Source organism: Amphiprion ocellaris, chromosome 1, assembly GCF_022539595.1.
Source record: "Amphiprion ocellaris isolate individual 3 ecotype Okinawa chromosome 1, ASM2253959v1, whole genome shotgun sequence".
Classification (NCBI taxonomy): domain Eukaryota; kingdom Metazoa; phylum Chordata; class Actinopteri; family Pomacentridae; genus Amphiprion; species Amphiprion ocellaris.
The window spans coordinates 1,945,298-1,964,837 of record NC_072766.1 but is presented as its reverse complement, the minus strand read 5'-3'; the positions used below and the strand labels follow the sequence as shown (position 1 = coordinate 1,964,837).

The 19,540-nt window shown below is 37.0% G+C and overlaps 1 protein-coding gene across 5 annotated transcripts in view; it reads right to left on the bottom strand.

Annotated features, from left to right (window-relative positions):
• glceb (glucuronic acid epimerase b) overlaps positions 1-19,540 on the bottom strand; it is a 94,591-nt gene that overhangs the window by 11,515 nt on the left and 63,536 nt on the right. For all 5 annotated transcript variants that reach the window (XM_023263968.3, XM_035945322.2, XM_023263970.3 and 2 more), the window contains one exon: positions 8,868-9,113. In XM_023263968.3, the coding sequence (XP_023119736.2) occupies positions 8,868-9,113 (246 nt within the window). The remainder of the gene's footprint in view (positions 1-8,867; positions 9,114-19,540) is intronic.

The window sequence follows — 19,540 nt, the reverse complement described above, 5'->3', positions numbered from 1 at the left end:
GTAATGCAGATGTTGTATCAAACTGTCCTGGTGAAGAGGGAGCTGAGCCACAAGGAGAAGCTCTCAGTTTACCATCCATCTACCTTCCAACCCTCACCTATGGTCATGAGCTCTGGGGGGTAGTGACCCAAAGAACGAGATCCTGGATACAAGCGTCTAAAATGAGCTTCCTCTGTAGGGTGTCTGGGCTCAGCCTTAGAGATAGGGGGAGAAGCTCAGACATCTGGAGGGAGCTCAGAGTAGAGCTGCTGATCCTTCACCTCTAAAGGAACCAGCTGAGGAGGTTTGGACATCTGATTCAGATCCTCCAGGGAGACTTCCTCTGGAGGTTTTCTGAACACGTCCTCCTGGGAGGAGACCCCGGGGTAGATCCAGAACTTGCTGGAGGGATTATATATCTCATCTGGCCTGGGAACGCCTCTGGATCCCCAAGGAAGAGCTGGAAAGTGTTGCTGGGAGGAGGAACGTCTGGAATGACCTGCTTCATCTGCTGCCTCCATGACCCGACCCCGGATAAGAGGAAGAATATGGATGGATGGATGGATGGATGGATGGATGGATGGATGGATGGATGGACGGATGGACGGACGGATGGGAGGTAAACAAATACAAAGCAGGGCTCAGGTTGCATCTTACTAGTCGTTACTCCACATACTGTAATTGTCAAATGAATCTGAAGTAAACCATTGAAATGTCTCAAAACGTAAAAAAAGGAAACAAGAATTAAGTTTGCTTCCACATAATTTCCTTAGAGCAAAAAAATCAGGGTGTGTAGCGTTTCAGAAGGTGGCAGTGTATTTATGCTACGTTGTGGCTCTTTGGAAACCAAACCAGCTGCTTGTCAACTGCCAAAAAACTTTAAAGAACAAGAAAATAAGACAAACAAAAGCTTAGCCATGTACGAGAGAAAAATGGAGAAAAGTCAACAGGAATTTTGGACATTTGGTAAAACTGAAATTAGTCTTTCAGGTTAGCTGTTATCGACCACGTTTCAATTCCAGAGGCAAAGACAATGAAAGAGACGCAAACAGTCGATCAGTCTTGTGAGTTAAATATCTGCTACGTCTGATTTTATTTTAAAAAGCCGTTTCTACTTTGAGGCACATTAGCTCTGTGTAAAAACGCCTTAGCTAAACTGAAGAAGTCTTCTCAAATTTTGACATTTCCATTAAATTTTTCAAATGCTATCTTCAACATATGTATAAAAATCTGATACTAAACACGACTAATGTCCCTTTGATTGAAATGATAATCAACCAGGACTGAAATCTTAAGGATGACACCATTTTTTCTATTGAACAGTGCCGATAAAACCAAATTAAATTGCTTGTAGTTCAGTGCAAAAACACAATAAATCCTCTTGAACTGCATACGCTAACTGGTGGAGTCTTTATCACTCTGAAACTGCTGCTGCACTACACTTGGCCTTGTTAGCTCGGATACTAATACGAGTTACACAGTTTATATGTAACATCCTGGTAGCTGCATCTGCTTGTTGGTCGAGGGAAAAGGCTCTTTGTTTAATCTGGTCTCAATGTGAAAGTAACGCTATTGTCTGGCGACTCAGGAAGACGAGCAGGTTAATTAACTTGTCGTCATTTGAAGCAGCTGTCAACAGTGAATGGCTGCATACAAAAAGAACAGCACAACTCCGGCTAAAGTTCAAGAAATGTGAATCTCGGCCGCACCATCGATATCTACAACACATCACATACACAATAACAGGGCGCTGCAAAGGCTATTTTTCTGCAATAGTGTAACTATCAGTAGAACGGTCTGCAGAAAATGCATTTCTGAACTATCAATCGACCACAAGGGGATTGAGAAAATAAAGGTGCTCAGTGACAGACAGTGCTGGGCTGGAATGTACAGATGGTAGATGGTGGGTTATTATCAGGGGACAGGCGATTGATCCACTTGTCAGAGGCTGTGAGAGATAGTTCAACACCCATGCCCTAGATAGAGTAAGGATGGAAAAAAGACCCAAACAGGAAGACGGGAGTGGGAGGTGAAGGGAGGCAACGACAGAAAGAGAAACTGACAGCAGAGAGAGAAAATGAGGAAAGTTTGGTGAGAGAGCAGAAGGAGGTATTAGAATGGATCGGGCGAATATGACTGCAATACTTAGGAAGCACAAGAGTGCTGAGGGGTGATAAGTGGGTGGAAATGAGTAAACAGAGGTGGAAGACTGACAGAAATCTGGGGGAGACGGGGAAGATTAATGGAGAATGAAGGCAGCTCAGGGAGGGCTGAGGAGTGATGATGAAAACATGACGATGTCAAGGAAAGAGAAGCAGCGATGGCGAGCCGAGCTGGAAGGGAAGGTGAGCAGAGAGAGCAGGGAGAAAAAAAAGGTGAGGAGTGGTGAAATGAAAAGAAATTGCTGATGATGAGAGGCTGAAAGCGGCAGAATTAGGAGGAGGGGGAAATTACAGTAGAGAAGACAGCAGCTCGACGGAGGACAGAGAGAGAGAGTCATGGAAATATCAGCAGGAGATCAGAGGAGAATAAAGACAGCTCACTGGGTAAAAGATTCTGACTTCTCCCAATTCCAGAAATAACTCTGCCAACTGTCTGGCCTTGGTCATTTTACAGCCATAAAACTAGGCCAGATTTCTAATCTTAATTGTAATAAACTGCTGGATTTTCATCATAGATGTTTAGACCAGCGACAGATACACAATACCACAGCTTTTCCTGTTTCACAACATAACAACAGACCACTGAAGGGCTGAACAGTTGAAGGAAAATTGTGATTTTTCAGACTTATCTTAGTGCTGTAGCTGAAGTCTTGTGTTTGTAATTTAGATACAGGGGGTCCTCAACTTACGTCAAACTTCTGTTCCTATGGATCAACATAAATTGATTTTCGCCGTAAGTCCGAACTCTAACAAAAATGTAAACAAAGCCATTCGGTGCATCACGATATCGATCAGTTCTTCATAAAAATCATGAATACCAACGACTTTCATGCATGTATGAATCATTTCACAAGAAGATAACAGAACATTGTAACGGACTGATATTGTTGTTGATGTTTCAATGTTTATTGTTCAGGTCCAGATTTCCCTAATGTCAGTGAACGTGCCATGTTTAGTTAGCTCACCTCTGATTGGCTGAGAGTCAGCAGTAGAGAGAGCTGGGAACGGCGGCTAATTCTGGAGCTAAGTTCTGGGGTTTTTCTAGTTATTCTGGCGTTGGCTACGGTCCACAGTAGCCTGTGTGAAGATTCAATAAACCAGCAGAGAACCAGATAAAGTCTCACTCATTCATCACAGAGGGTCTCTACAATATGTTGACCTGTTTTTACAACTGGACCCATGTTGGTCGGTGTTTCTTCCTGTTCCCAGCGTTTTATTCTATCTAATTTCACTTCCATGGAGATGCTTTCCTTTTCTTCCAAGCATCAGAAGAGTCTGACTTACGCTGGGAACCATAATGAAGGACAGAAAGTTAGTGAATGTAGCACAATCCAAGGTGGATGTAAACAAAGCCGTCTTATAGCGCCGTGTGACGACGTATTCATCCACTTGCCAACTAGTTCCACGTAACCAGTTCTGACGTAATGATGAAACTCCGTAGGTCGATGACGTCGTAAACTGAGGATCACCTTGTAGATAGCAAACATGATAACAACTTATTGTTTCTTCATTAATAAAATTATAAATTATTGCTGTTACTAATTGTTCAGGGTAGAGAAAAGCCAACTTCTATGAAAACTTGCCTGGTTTTCTATAGAAAAACACATTCTTTTTTCACACATTTGTGAAGGTATTTATTTTTTAAAGTGCTAATCTTAATGTTTTAATGGCAGTCTCAATTATATATTTTCTGGATTATGTTTGTTTGTGACGTATTGTGGGAAACATCACTTTGATAACACATAAAACGGAGGAGAAGCTTCAAACATGTTGTGAAACGGTCATATCTGAACTGAAATTATCATCATACTGGAGCATAAATCTAACCAAACAGCGAGTGAAACCAAAACTACCCTAGAAGTGAAAATGAACTTTAGAATAATAACAGAAGACATGAACCCAGTCTCTTGGGTGACGGTGCTGCTGTAGACTTAAGGATTCCACATTAATTCAGACTTTGTGGCTCTTTTAACGGCCAGCCTTTCCTATTATGTAACCGTCTTACCTTTCTGTAATAAAATATGATTCTTTCAGAACATAATGAAGTTTCTTTCACTTTAGCTGAATAGGAACATCATTGTTAGGGGGGCTAAACTACTATCAAGATACCTGTACTGACATGAAGCAAAGATCCATGAAGCATGAATCCATAAAGAAGGGAAAACAGAGAGCCAGGACATTAATCACGCAGCAGCCAAGTTTCTTTTTGTTGTTTTGCCAACTCACAGAATTAACTTTAATTTATAAGAGCAGAGTAAATTTGGCAGAGAAGGTTATTATAGCTGATGAAACCAATTTTAACCCTCCTGTTGTCCCCATTTATGGTCACAAAAATATTGTTTCCTTGTCTGAAAAAAATACAAAAAAATCTGCCAAAAAAATCCCCCAAATTTCTGAAAATTTGGAAAACCCTCAGGAAGAAAATTCCAATAATTCCTGAAAAGTTTCCTTTAAAAGTTTTATTTAAAAAAAAAAAAAAAAATCCCAAATTTGGCAAGAAAATTCTTGTAAGTATTTTGAAAAAATGAGTAAAAATCTTCCAAAAAAATCCTAAAAATATCTAAAGTGATTCCATATATGTCAGTAAAACTCCTAATATTTTCTTGAAGAACATTCACAAAAAATCAACCACAATCCAGCGAAATTTGTTGGATTTTGGTTGATTTTTTATGTGAATGTTCTTAAATAAACATTTTTAACATTTCTTTTTTCCACCAAAAAATGTTCAAAGATTTCCCAAAAATGATGAAAATGTGGACATCAGAAGTTTCTCTGTGAAAATATATATTTTTTTCCACATTATCAAACTTTAAAACGGATCAATTTTGACCTGCAGGACGACACGAGGGTTAAACTGGATCTAACAGTATAGTTGAGATGCTTTATGATGTACATGAGTGCAGATTTGAAATCCTTCTGATCTAAACATTTACGTTTGCAGCTACACGGCACCATGCTGCATTTAACGGACACCTTCCAGCGACACTATTCTTGGATAATCAGCCCCTAAACTGCTACATTTCCTCTAAATCAGTGAGAACTAAACTCCTGCTAGCCCTCTCTATCTGAATCATTCCCGCTACACACTGCAGCCCTGAACACTATTCTGTTAGGAGCAGAATAAAAAGAACGAATAAGGAGAGCGTTTTTTCTTTTTTTCATATTTTCCGTCTTTACAGATCAATTTTTAGATGCATAAGGGAGAAGGTCGAACACAATAAATGACTCTACAGCCGGAGGAAGGCTGGAGTGGAGCGTCCTCAGCTCCATATGAGCCTCGGATACAGAGTGAGTGAGCTGAATTAAATTCGATTCCTCTGAGTTGAAACTGTGCAAAATGGCACCAAGGACGGTCCCATTCTTCAGCCGGTTTTATTACAAGTAATGAAACTCCCCGTTTTCTGAAGGCCTATTAACTTCACGCTTAGGAGGAACGGTTATATTTATGTAATATTCATCAGCGTGGAAGGACTTTTAAAGTTCTGAAACCTTTTATGTCAAAATAAAGGGAAGGTTTTCAGTGGTTTTTATTAAGTTAGTGTCCGATACTACACCCACACTAATGCTGTTTGAAAATTACAACATTCTCTAATGTTTTAGCTCTGTTTCAGAAAATATCTCACCTGTACACTGGGCATGCAGGATGTTGGTTGAGACAATCATGACAGATATTTCTTTTTTGGTAATACATCAAATTTTATTTGGAAAATAACAAATTAAATCCCTTTCCACTAAGTTCCCCATTACAAAAACACCTCTCAAGGAAGTGTGTTGATTCCAGATCACATGACCTGCTCATTTAGTTTCTTTTTTGGTCATTTTCAGTCCGTTTTGTGGGCATTTTTGGGTCTGTTTGTGGGCATTTTGTGCATTTTTGTGGCCGTTTTCAGTCTGTTTGTGATAATTTTAGGTGTTTTTGTATTCATTTTGCATTTTTGTTGTTACTTTTTGTGTCTTCAGCAATTTAGTGTCTTTATATGATAATTATGTGTCTCACTGAGTCATTTTGTGTTTATCTGTGGTCATTTTGCATCATTTTGTGCGTTTTTGTTGTCATGTTGTGTCCTTTTACTTTTTTTGCGTGTCTTTGTGCTCGTTTTGTTTCTTTTTCTTTTGTGTCATTTTCCGACTGTTTTGTGGTCATTTTGTGCCTTTTTGTGGCCATTTTCAGTCTGTTTGTGGTCATTTTAGGTGTTTTTGTGGTCATTTTGAAATTTTTTGTAGTTATTTTGTGTTAATTCCAGATCACATGACCTGCTCCACATGATGTCATTTCCTCCTGAAGAAAAGACTGGCCAGACTCCAAGGCTTTCTGACTTATTTAATAGAAAGTAGTCAACAGGTTTACTACAATATCTGTAGATATAACTTTACATTTCAATTATATTCAATTGTATATATAATATTTAGAAGAATCTTTCTCTAAAATACCATGTGGTGTTTGGTTATAGGCGGCCATGTTGATTTTAGGCCTGAAAACAGCAAAAATGTCCACTATGGTACAAAAAGTCCTGCAATTATAACTTGACCCAAAATGTCTATGTTTTTTTCTGAAAAATAGTCACATGACAGGAGGGTTCGTTTAGACAACAACACAACCAGAGAAAACTAAAACGGGGTTAGCAGCGTTTCCAAAAGCCTTGATTTCAGAGTAGCAGTGTGGACAATGGGAATAAACACATAAAAAATAAAATGAAAATAAGCAGTCTGGATGCAGATATTAACTGCTTCTCTTTTGATGCTGCTTGTATTGTGCACTTGTAATAAAATTTTGACTGGAGTGATTACAGCAAGGGTAGTTCATCAGCAAACTTCTGGTCACAGTGCTAAAATTACTTATAAATCACTTCTATTTAATGATCGTTATTAACACCAACTTTCCAGTGCAGCAGATTGAGCTGACACAGCTCTGAATCCACGACTATCATGTTGACTTACTGAAAGCATAACTGTGAATAATACTGCACACTATTGTTTGCTTACAAATGCGATGAAAAGACCCAACAGAGACAATAAATTTATCCTCTCTATTCACAGCCTGATATAGTGAATATAGTAGTTAATCTCCATATATTACTGGAAATCCATATAGATATTCACTACACCTCCAAATGTGTATTAATCGGCAGCTGAAAACAGTCGAACACAGACACAGTATTATCTCTAAACACAGCAGAGCCCCACTGGAAATGATTTGGTCTTTTTAAACACTGACAGTATATATTTGAGCTCCTGTGTGGAAGTCCTTGGACGGAGCAGACTACCCAGACATAGCTTCGAGCTTTATTTTGCCTTTGAACAATGAAGATAATTAAGGTTAATTGTCTGTGGATGATAACATCTGGAGACAACAGTTGACTGACATTTAGAATCTGGCTGAGAATGAGAACTATGCAGAGACAATGAAGTCAGCTAGAGGTCTGTCTGCAGCACGAGATGGAATTTGTGATGTTTTGTCTGCTGCTTCTTCAATTATCACAGTTTCTAGGAATGTCATTATGCGACGGATCATCTACTGCAAAAACTCTAAATCCTACCAAATCTGTTTGTCTTATTTTTAGTCAAAATGTCTCATCCCACTTGATTTAAGATAAATTCACTTAACAAGTGACATTTCAGCAGATGGAGGGACTTGTTTTAAGACAATGCATCTTAAACATCTTGTAAAGTCAAACAATCTTGAAATTATCTTGTTTTGAGTTGAATTTTACAAGAAAATTCAAAATAAGTTTAACCCTCGTGTCGTCCTGCGGGTCAAATTGAATTAAAGTTTGAAAATGTGGGAAAAAAATATATTTTCACAGTGAAACTTCTGATGTCCACATTTTCAACATTTTGGGGAAATCTTTGAACATTTTTTGGTGAAAAAAAAGAAATGTTTAGAATGTTTCTTAAGAACATTCGCAAAAAATCAACCAAACTCCAGCGAAATTCACTGGATTTTGGTTGATTTTTATGTGAATGTTCTTAAAGAAAATATTAGAAGTTTCACTGATATATATGGAATCACTTTAGATATTTTTAGGATTTTTGGAACATTTTTACTCATTTTTTGAAAATATTTACAAGAATTTTCTTGCCAAATTTGGGGGATTTTTTAAAAATAAAACTTTCAAAGGAAACTTTTCAGGAATAATTGGAATTCTCTTCCTGAAGGTTTTGCAAATTTTCAGAAATTTGGGGAATTTTTTTTCTGATTATTTGGATTTTTTTCAGACAAGGAAACAATATTTTTTGGTGCCTGTAAATGAAGACAACAGGAGGGTTAATACGTCTCAAATTAGGAGGTTACATGAAAGCAAAAATCTATTTTTGAGTGAAAAACTACTATTTTTTTAGCATGTCTAGCTTATTTTAAGACACCTAAACTTGACAATCCTGGTAAAATATAGCTTAAAATAAGTTTTCACAGCTAATTTTAAGATCTCAATATTCTAAATATCATATCTTATTTCAAGAAATCTGACCAAGCCATTTTTCACTTGTTCTATTGGCAGATTTTTTCACTTATTTCAAGTTAAAAGTTCCTTGAAATAAGGTTTTGTTTCTTGTTTTGAGAGGGGCATGTTTTCCAGTGTCTACTGTCGACTGAGACGGTTTCCTCTGCCTGCAGACTATCATCCTGTCCTGAGGGCGTAGCTGCATATCGAGCTGCTACAGCCGCGGTTAACAGGAGATAAGCTGCTCACCCTGAGGCCATCCTGGCCACCGGACGGCCCGACATACCTGGAGCGCTGAACTGACGCACGGAGGTAGCTCTGGTCTTGTCGTGGACACGGCTCAGACTGCAACCTTTGGGAACGCTCCACGGCGCCGTGTTGACCCGGCTGTCCCTCTCCTCGGCGGTGTCGTAGACCTCCACGTGGGGAGCGCGCTCAGTCAGGTTCTTGCTGTAGTGGCTCAGACCGTACTGGGCGATCTGGATGGCATAGAAGTAGCCCTGAGGACCCCACTGAGTGGACAGAGGCACGCCTGGGAGGGAAACAGAAGGACAGGGATGGTTAAAAAAAGAGAGAAAACAACAGTAGCTTGTTATTCTTCTACATTTTACCTTACATGATCATCTTGTTTACCTTTTAAGCTTTTGCTGCATATTTAACCCTAGTGTTGCATATTTAACCCTAGTGTTGTCTTCATTTACAGGCACCAAAAAATATTGTTTCCTTGTTTGAAAAAAATACAAAAATTCAGCAAAAAAAATCCCCCAAATTTCTGAAAATTTGCAAAACCTTCAGGAAGAGAATTCCAATAATTCCTTAAAAGTTTCCCTTAAAAGTATTAATTTAAAAAAATCCCCCAAATTTAGCAAGAAAATTCTTGTCAATATTTTCCAAAATTGAGTAAAAATCTTCCAAAAAAATTCTAAAAAATCTAGTGATTATATATATATATATATATATATATATATATATATATATATATATATATATATATATATATATATCAGTAAAACTTCTGATATTTTCTTTAAGAACATTCACATAAAAATCAACCAAAATCCAGTGATGTTTTAGTGAATGTTCTTAAGAAACATTTTTAATATTTCTTTTTTTCCACCAAAAATGTTTAAAGATTTCCCGAAAATGTGGACATCAGAAGTTTCACTGTGAAAATATATTTTTTTTCCACAACTTTAAAATGGGTCAGTTTTGACCCGCAGGACAACAGGAGGGTTAAAGCAGATTTTGTTGTGCTTTGTGTGTCTTAAAAATAATAATAACAGTAATAACAATAATACATTTTATTTGTAAAGTGCTTTTCAAAAAACTGACACACTTGACATATAAAATCAACTAACATTAAAATAGAGGAACATCATAAAAACTAGTCAAAAAAGACTTCTTTAACGTCTTTTAAATCACTTCTTAAAACCCACTTTCACAGACATGCTTTAATGTGAGGTTTACTTTCAGCTTTCATTAGTTTTAGTGTTTTATTCTATATTATGTTTATTTTAGGCATTGTCTCTTGTTTTATTTGACTTTTAGCTGCCTGGTTCTTTGGTGTGATGTCATCTCTTTACTTTTAATTTTAACTCTCAATCTTGTTCTTTAATTTTCAAACAATTTTCATTTATTGTCATTTTTACTATTTATTTTTAATCGACTGCTCTGATTTGTCTCCTATATTTTGTTTGATTGTCTCTGTGTTGCATGTTTTAACTGTCAGAGCACTTTGTGAATGCTGCTCTTAAGGCTGCTATATAACTAAAGTAATTGTTTTTATTATTATTACAAAGTTGGAGTTGTAAAATAAAAGCTTCCTCCTGACACTCTTCTAACCCCCCCTAACTAGATGTCCTTTCTTTTTTAATCCAGTTGATACCCGGGCAACCAACAATTGAGCTAAAAATGTCAATAATCCTGCCTCCTCACTGCTGCTACTTCTGATTATATCCTCTACTTCTGTTTGCATTGAGACATCGCAGGTTCCACACATATAGTCTTCACATATTTTGCAATTTCCATACATCATGGACATTGCACTGAATTTATTCATGTTTAATTAATGTTCAATCTTAAATTAGACATCATGTAAATACTGCATTTCTGCTCCTTATTTGACCATACTGCTGTCACTTTGCCACTCTGAACTGTTTTAGCACCTTATGTACATTATCTGTTCATCCAGCTGCTCTATGGGCCTTAAACTGACCCAGGAGACAAAGTTTTTTGAATTAAATTCTGAGGTGAAGCATTAAGAATTCATCATTTGTCTCACAGTCTATCAGGTTTATTTGCTTCCTAAAGCTGCCTCTGCTAACTCTAAAACGTGTCAGCCACAAACAAAACACATCAAACATTGTGCTGTCAGCTGTAAGAGTGAACACAAGTCTTCATGCACTGCCAGCATCTGAAGGACTGAAGACCCAGTGGATTAGTTTTGTTTTTGATGGCAATGTTCCCACACAATTTCCCACGCAAACATTACATTTTAAAGCTCGTTATTCTAAACCAGGAGTGTCAAACATGCAGCCCCTGGGCCAAAATTTGTAATATTTTGTTGTTGTCTTTTTGTCTGACCTTTGTCATTGTGTTTCTTGTTTTTGTCTCTCTTGTGTTTTTTTTTGTCTTATTTTTGTCATTTTGTGATTTGCTTTATTCATTGTTTTAAGCATCGTTGTTGTCGTTTTTGTTTCCTTTTTGTCTGTTTTGTGTTTGTTTTTCGTCGTTTTGTTTCTCGCTTTTGTCATTTTTGTCTCTTTTTTGTCTGACTTGTCATTTGATCATAAAGTAAAATGCTCTATGGTTCACTTCCAGATGACTAAATGTTGTGTTCCTTTGTAGACACACTGTGATCTGGAAGTTGTAATGTGGAAATGATGAACTGAGGCTGAATGCTGTTGAAATTTAAGTTATTTTTTAAAAAAAAAAAGGTCATAAAAAAGGCCCTGAATTAGTCATGAAAAAAAAGTTGCAGAAAAGTGTTCGAAAATAAACACCAACTGAGGACTTTGTGGTGAAATTCAAGCTAATCTACTGCATTTACTGGAGGCGAGTTTCTCTCCTCAGGCAGCCAGAAATAGCTCCGGCAGGACAATCACTCTGATTAAAGGATACCTCACTTTACGACCTTGTGACGGCGAGGGCGCATGTGCTTTCCAAACCCAATCCTTCTGAACAGAATGTAATATACCAAGATTAGAGCTGACAACGTACTACCTCATTACAAACTAATCACCGCTGCATGCATAGCCAATCACTGTTCTACTTTCTTTATTGTTTAGGATGAAGAAAAAGACTGACAACGACTCAAACAATAGATGAAAACACATCAATCTATTTATGACCGCAAATAAAGTAGAAATGATTGGATCTGAAACCTTCCTCTGGTGTTTACATGTTTAAAGACTGTGGAGCTGCTGACAGTGTGTCTGCTGTTAATGGTGATGGATTATATTTATAGAACCATTTGGACAAAAAATGGAACTCAAAGTGCTTTATAAATCAAAAAACAGCAGTAAAAATGAACAGTGGTGACAACTGACAGCAATAAACTGTTTCTGAGGTCGTTGCTGTGAAACAAACATACATATAAATGCTGGTTATGCAGGAACACGTAGGTGAGTCTTTCAGGTCTTCCTGGCAACATGTTTATCTGCTATAAATCCTTAGAAACTCATTTGTCATATGTTTGGTTTTTGGCCGTGCATTGTTCAAACATGAAGCCACTTTTCACCTGTCAGCGAGGATCTTCACAGGAACTCTCTGCTGAGAGGGAACTGCAGGTCCCACATGATGAAAATTCATTTCTTTTGGTTTTTCTGAGTGTCTTGAAGAATAATAGCTGTGAGAATACGAAGACACTTCCTCCTGTCACTCCTCCAGCTCCACCTTAACTAGATGGCCTCCCGCTTTACAAGCAAGTAAGAATTTTATCCAGTTGATGTGCAGAAACCAAGCAACAAAAACAGGAGGTCCTCGGTTTATGACGTCCTCAACTTACAGCATTTTGTTGTTACGTTGGAACTGGTTACAGGTCAGTCCTCGGTTTAACGTACACCGTTTTATTGTTACGTCAGAACTGGTTCAGTGGAACTAGTTGGCGAGCGGATGAATACAGCATATACAGCAGTCATGCGGCGCTATAAGACGGCTCGATTTACATTTTCGCCAGTGATTTCCTACCGAGTTGTGTCTTATGTAGCTTTTCCACCAGCACCTACTAGGCTCAACTCTACTGGGTTTGTGAGGTTTTCCATCAGGATGTAGGACCTGGTACCAGCTACTATTTTAGTTCCTACTGGGCAGGGGTTCCCAGTGAGCTGAGTGGAGCCCATAATGTGACGTCTACAGAATGCAGGCCACTGATTGGACAGGGAGTGACGACACACAAGAGCGACTCCTTCATGAAAACCGGTGAGTGTTTTGTGACTTCAAGAAACTTTTACATTAGTTATCTCGGTGGCGAGCTCACCTTAAACAAACACGTATATTTTGAAAGTAACGTCATTGTCTCCTGTATGCAGACAAGCTAGCTAGTTAGCCATCAATGCTAACTCAGTGGCTGAGCTGCCGTGCAATGACGACTCCACCCACGATGAGGTGGTACTCAACTGTAACGGAAAGTGACATAAACCGAGTCGAGCCAAGTAGGTGCGAGTGGAAAAGTGCCATTAGTGTGAGCTACTGACTGTTGTCATTAGTGTAGTTGTACAAATATGTAAACTGATCGATATCGTAATGCACACAATGGCTTTTTAACTAATTTCTAGAGCTGCTTAAGCTAACTCTTAAATAAAACCTATCAAATGATCTGCTGTTGGCTGCAAGAATGAACACAAGAGGCTTAATGCACTCCTAGCATCCGAGGAACTAAAGACCCGGTGGATTAATTACATTTTTGATGGTATCAAAAAGAAAATCCTCAGTGCGAGCATGTTGTGCAGCTAATGTGACCAGAAGCTTTGATTGTGTGCCCACAGGTCAGAGTCAGGTGGAGATTTTAACGCTTTTGACGCATTCTGAAATGCTGAAATCAATAAATAAGGACTGAGTGGATTCAGTGCAAGCTAAACTCAGCCGATGTTTACGTCTATTTACTTCTTTCCTGCTCTCTCTCCTCACATATTCTGCATTTTAAACTCACAATGGAGCTGTTCTCATTTACATACTTTTCTGTTTTTGTTCTGCAACAGCCGCACAAGATTAATAGAGTGACTGAAATGTTAACCAGCGATCACTTCGTAGCTATTTCTGACATGCAACTTTGCACTGACAAGATACAGATTTAAAAACCAAAACATTGTCTGATAAACTCATTGTACAGATGAGTGAAAAAACAAGCACTGCGTTGTGAATTCAGGGATATTTACAAGTAAAATGATCACTTAGTCACAGTAAAGAGTTGCATTTCACGTCTGTGTCAGCTGCAATGTGGTCTAACATGGACACAGAGAGAGTCTTCTTCCTGAAGGCAGCTTGGACAGCAGCAACTCAACTGTATTGAGAGATACAGCTGCTGAAAGAGCCTGTTTACATACAGTTTTTGAGATGTGCAGGTTTAATTAATTTGCCGAAAGGAGGCACAAAATGAGACCTTTAAAGTATTTATCCATCTATAGTTTATCTACAGTCTATCTATCTCTCTATAGTCTATCTATCTAGCTATAGTTTATCTATCTATCTATAGTTTATCTATAGTCTATCTATCTCTCTATAGTCTATCTATCTAGCTATAGTTTATCTATCTATCTATAGTTTATCTATAGTCTATCTATCTCTCTATAGTCTATCTATCTAGCTATAGTTTATCTATCGATAGTTTATCTATCTATAGTTTATCTATAGTCTATCTATCTCTCTATAGTCTATCTATCTAGCTATAGTTTATCTATCTATCTATAGTTTATCTACAGTCTATCTATCTCTCTATAGTCTATCTATCTAGCTATAGTTTATCTATCTATCTATAGTTTATCTATAGTCTATCTATCTCTCTATAGTCTATCTATCTAGCTATAGTTTATCTATCGATAGTTTATCTATCTATAGTTTATCTATAGTCTATCTATCTCTCTATAGTCTATCTATCTAGCTATAGTTTATCTATCTATCTATAGTTTATCTATAGTCTATCTATCTCTCTATAGTCTATCTATCTAGCTATAGTTTATCTATCTATAGTTTATCTATCTATAGTTTATCTATAGTCTATCTATCTCTCTATAGTCTATCTATCTAGCTATAGTTTATCTATCTATCTATAGTTTATCTATAGTCTATCTATCTCTCTATAGTCTATCTATCTAGCTATAGTTTATCTATCTATAGTTTATCTATCTATAGTTTATCTATAGTCTATCTATCTCTCTATAGTCTATCTCTCTCTCTATAGTCTATCTATCTATAGTCTATCTGTCTATCTGTCTGTCTATGTCTATTTATCTATCTATCTATCTATCTATCTATCTATCTATGATGTCCAACCATAACCTACAGTGTGATCTCTGAGGACTGTCCCCTCCTTCCTGAACTGCTGGATGGGTGGTGTTCACTTATGCACCACATCAACGACGTTGTTCTTCTGTAAAAGCTTAGATTTAATGGATTGTACGTGCATCATTGTGAGGGATTATTCGAGGCAGACTTGTTCGTAACTGCAGTCACACTGACAAGCAGAAGATGTTGCACAGTTTTCAGCTGCTCCCTGGAGAGCTTCCAGTGCAGACAGCCCATCCACACTATTCAAACCAATCCACAAAGGTTTCTCCGGTGAATTTTTTCCTTCTCCAAAGTGAAAGTGACATAGAGATGGCTATCAGTGAGTTGTGTGCAGTCGTTCCTCGCTGCAGAGCTGAGCAGTTTTTCCTCAATTACATGATTTCATCCGTGCAGATCATACTTAGCCATCGCATGAATGAGTCACTCAGTTGATGTTTACCTTAAACCAATTTATACTTTAAATCTCTTTCCTCATAAGATGAGGCAATAAAGCGATTAAATGTTTGCTGGAATAAAATCAAAGTTAACATTAGTTATTTGCTGGTACCTTGTCTGTGTGTGTTTTAAATAGGGATGTCTGATATTGGCTGTTTTTGCAAATAATATGCCGATATTGTCCAAATCTCAATTTCCGATTCCGTTATCAACCGATACCGATATATGTGGGCTGTTTAACCCTCGTGTCGTCCTGCGGGTCAAAATTGACCCGTTTTAAAGTTTGAAAATGTGGAAAAAAAATATTTTCCCAGTGAAACTTCTGATGTCCACATTTTTTGGTGGAAAAAAAGAAATGTTAAAAATGTTTCTTAAGAACAGTAACAAAAAATCAACCAAAATCCAGTGAATTTTTCTGGATTTTGGTTGATTTTTTGTGAATGTTCTTAAAGAAAATATTAGAAGTTTTACTGATATATATGGAATCACTTTAGATATTTTTAGCATTTTTTTGGAAGATTTTTACTCATTTTTGGAAAATATTTACAAGAATGTTCTTGCCAAATTTGGGGGATTATTTTAAAATAAAACTTTTAAGGGAAACTTTTAAGGAATTCTTGGAATTTTCTTCATAAACGTTTTGCAAATTTTCAGAAATTTGGGGAATTTTTTTGCTGAATTTTGGGATTTTTTTTTCAGACAAGGAAACAATATTTTTTGGTGCTCATAAACAAAGACAACAGGAGGGTTAACAAATTTTAGGTAACATCTCATATCTCCTGTGGTGGAATTAACACATCATGCCTCATTTTACTGTGACGCCCCATAGGATGCATTCTCAAACGCAACAAGGCTTTCCAAAATAAGAAACAACTTACTTCAACTTATAGTAAGTTCTGGAAAAAATGTCTTTTTTTAAAAAATTGTCTCAAACAACAGTTTGCACTCCCTCCCTCCCACTATGAGTAAATGCCAGCGAAATCCAGACATTATTTGACCCTTTTTATTCAGAATCAGATTTAATGGCCAACTACATACACAACATACAAGGAATTGCGTTTCGGCTGTTGGTGTCACCTTAGAAATATGGAAGAGAATGATAAAAAAATAAAGAAACTATAGAAAGAGGAACAGGGAGGGAAAAAAATAGTAGTAATAAAATAAAACACAATATGTACAGAAATTTACAGCTAGAAAGGAATATATAACCACAGTAGTGCAAATGATAATTGCATGATACAGCACAAAAAGCAGAAAATGCTGTTCACGGTGTAAAAAAATACTGTACATGGTTGTTATTAAATTGGGATGGTTATTTATTTGACATTTTAGTGACATCCAGTCATTTCTTTTATTAAAAACCGAGACACGAAACGACAAAAGCGAGAAGGAAAATGACAAAATTGAGACACGAAGTGACAAAAATGAGAAACAAAATAACAAAAATGAGACACAAAGTGACAAAATCGAGAAACAAAACGACAAAGTCGAGAAACAAAACGACAAAAACGGGACATAAAATGACAAAAATGAGATGGAAAACGACAAAAACAAGACACAAAATGACAAAAGCAAGATACAAAATGACAAAATCGAGACACAAAATGACAAAAAGACACAAAATGACAAAAACGAGATACAAAATGACAAAAACGACAAGAAACAACAAAATTGAGACACAAAGTGACAAAACAATGTTTGAATCAGCTCATTTTATTATTGTTTAGCTAATTAGAAGGTGGTTGGTATTAAATTGGGACGGTTATTTAGTTGACATTTTAATGATATCCAGTCATTTTTTTCATGTCCATTGGAATACTGACTATTGTACAGGTGTGTAGAATAGTATCGGTTTTCATTATAGGCAAAAAAATGATAACGATATTGACCAGTATTACATTTTTATGCCAATATCAGGCATCCCTCATTTTAAATTAGGTTCTTTTTTTCTTCTGTTCTACTGGATTCCAAGAGGAACACCATCTCATTTGGCCTGCACTACGGTGCTTGTATGTACAGCTAGATGACAATAAAGGTTGATTTGATCTGTTTTTCTCCAATGCACTGACTTTAAACAGTGTTATCGGTGCACATACTGCATGACTAAAACCTAGTTAACAGTTGGCTACACTCGTGGAAGAGTCTACTTGATTAAATGCGCGTCCAGTGACTGCTCCATTATCTTCCTCCTCATGATGTTGGACCACACCGCTCATGTGTCGCTGCCTATGGGCATTTTCTCTTGATCCCCGCCACTAATGGAACATGAAGCTATTTTAATGTTTATATTTAAAGGGACAAGCGCACAGCATGGACTGATGCCACTTTAAAGCAGTAAGGTCATCACAGCTGTGACTGAGAACGGCTTTAGTTGATTAATGTGTTCATAAGAGAGCACAGAAATGCACACATTCAGACCTCCTCTTCCACTCTGCTGCCAGACTTTTCTCCCAGCCTGTCTGGTTACTGGCATCTCTGTTGACAACTTAAGTCAAATGACTGTCAGAACGGTGACGCCGGGTCCAAACTGCTCTCAGTAATCCATGTGGAATTGACTGTTAAGCCTCCACATATTTCCATGGTTCCAGAGAGCGGACTTTTCTAGAAATCTCAAAAAACTTGGTCCTCTGCCAATTCTAGGAGCTTTAAGGCTTTAAGTCAGGGGTGTCCAACATGCGGCCCGCGGGCCAAAAGCGGTCCTCCAGAGGGTCCATTCCGGCCCTCAATGTGTAAAAAGTCCAGAGAAGACATTAACTGCAGATTGTAAATTTGTAAAATTATAAATTTAAAATCATTTCTAAACCATGACAAGTTGTTTTGATCAGAAAGTAAAATACTAGATTGTTCATTGTTCTTTTCTCATTTTGTGTCTCATTTTTATATTATTTTGTCTTGTTTTTGCTGTTTTTTTGTCTGATTTTTGTTGTCTCATGTTTTTGCCATTTTGTTTCTCGTTTTTGTCGTTTTGTGTTTCCTTTTTGTCTCGCTTGTGTTTCTTGCCTTATTTTTGTCATTTTGTGTTTTGCTTTACTCGCCGTTTTGTGTCATTTTGTTTTTTGTCTCACTTGTTTCTCTATTTTTTTGTCATTTGTTTCTTTTTTGTCATTTTTGTCACTTTTGTGTCATTTGTATAAGTTTTTGTCTTGTTCTTGTCCCTTTCTTGTAACTTTTTTGTCTAATTTTTTTGTCTCTTGTTTTGTTTCATGTTGTTTGTCAAATTTTTTGTCATTTTGTGTCTCATTTTTGTAATATTTTGTCTTTTTTGTTGGTTTTTGTCTTTTTTGGTCTTGTCTGTGTATTTTTTTGTCTCTTCTTTTTTGTTACTTTGTAACTTTTTGTCAATTTTTTTGTTTCTTTTGTCTTTTGTTTTGTAGCGTTTGTCTCATTTTTTGCTGTTTTGAATCTTGTTTTTGTCATTTTGTGTCTGATTTTTGTAATATTTTGTCTTGTTTTTGTTTTTTTTGTCTTTTTTTTTGTCTGACTTTTGTAGTTTTGATCATAAAGTAAAATACTATATCATCAGTTCCAGATAGCTGTGACTAAATGTGTTCCTCTGTCGACACTCTGTGATCTGGAAGTTGTAATGTGGAAATGATAAACTGAGGCTGAATGTTGTTGAATTTCAGGTTGGTCATGATAAGATAATTCCTTAAACATGAACATGAACAGAATGTAGTTTTTTTGCACGAAGACAAAGGAAAAATTAGGAGTTGTGGTTATTTGTAGGTCATTCTGCTGTGGTTTTACTGGTCCGGTCCACTGGAGATCAGACTGGACTGAATGTGGAACCTGGACTAAAACCAGTTTGACATCCCTGATCTAATTCTACTGGAATTAACACAGCAGCAAATGTGTTAAACAATCTTATTGAGAAATGTTTACCCTTCTGTTTTTTTTAGCACTACTTTTGTTTTTGAGAAAACTGAGAGAAAACTTTGGATGAATGTGAGTAAATAATGAAGCTCCATTCAGCAATATGCTGAACAGTGAACCAAATGTCTGTATTGTGCCATCTGGAGG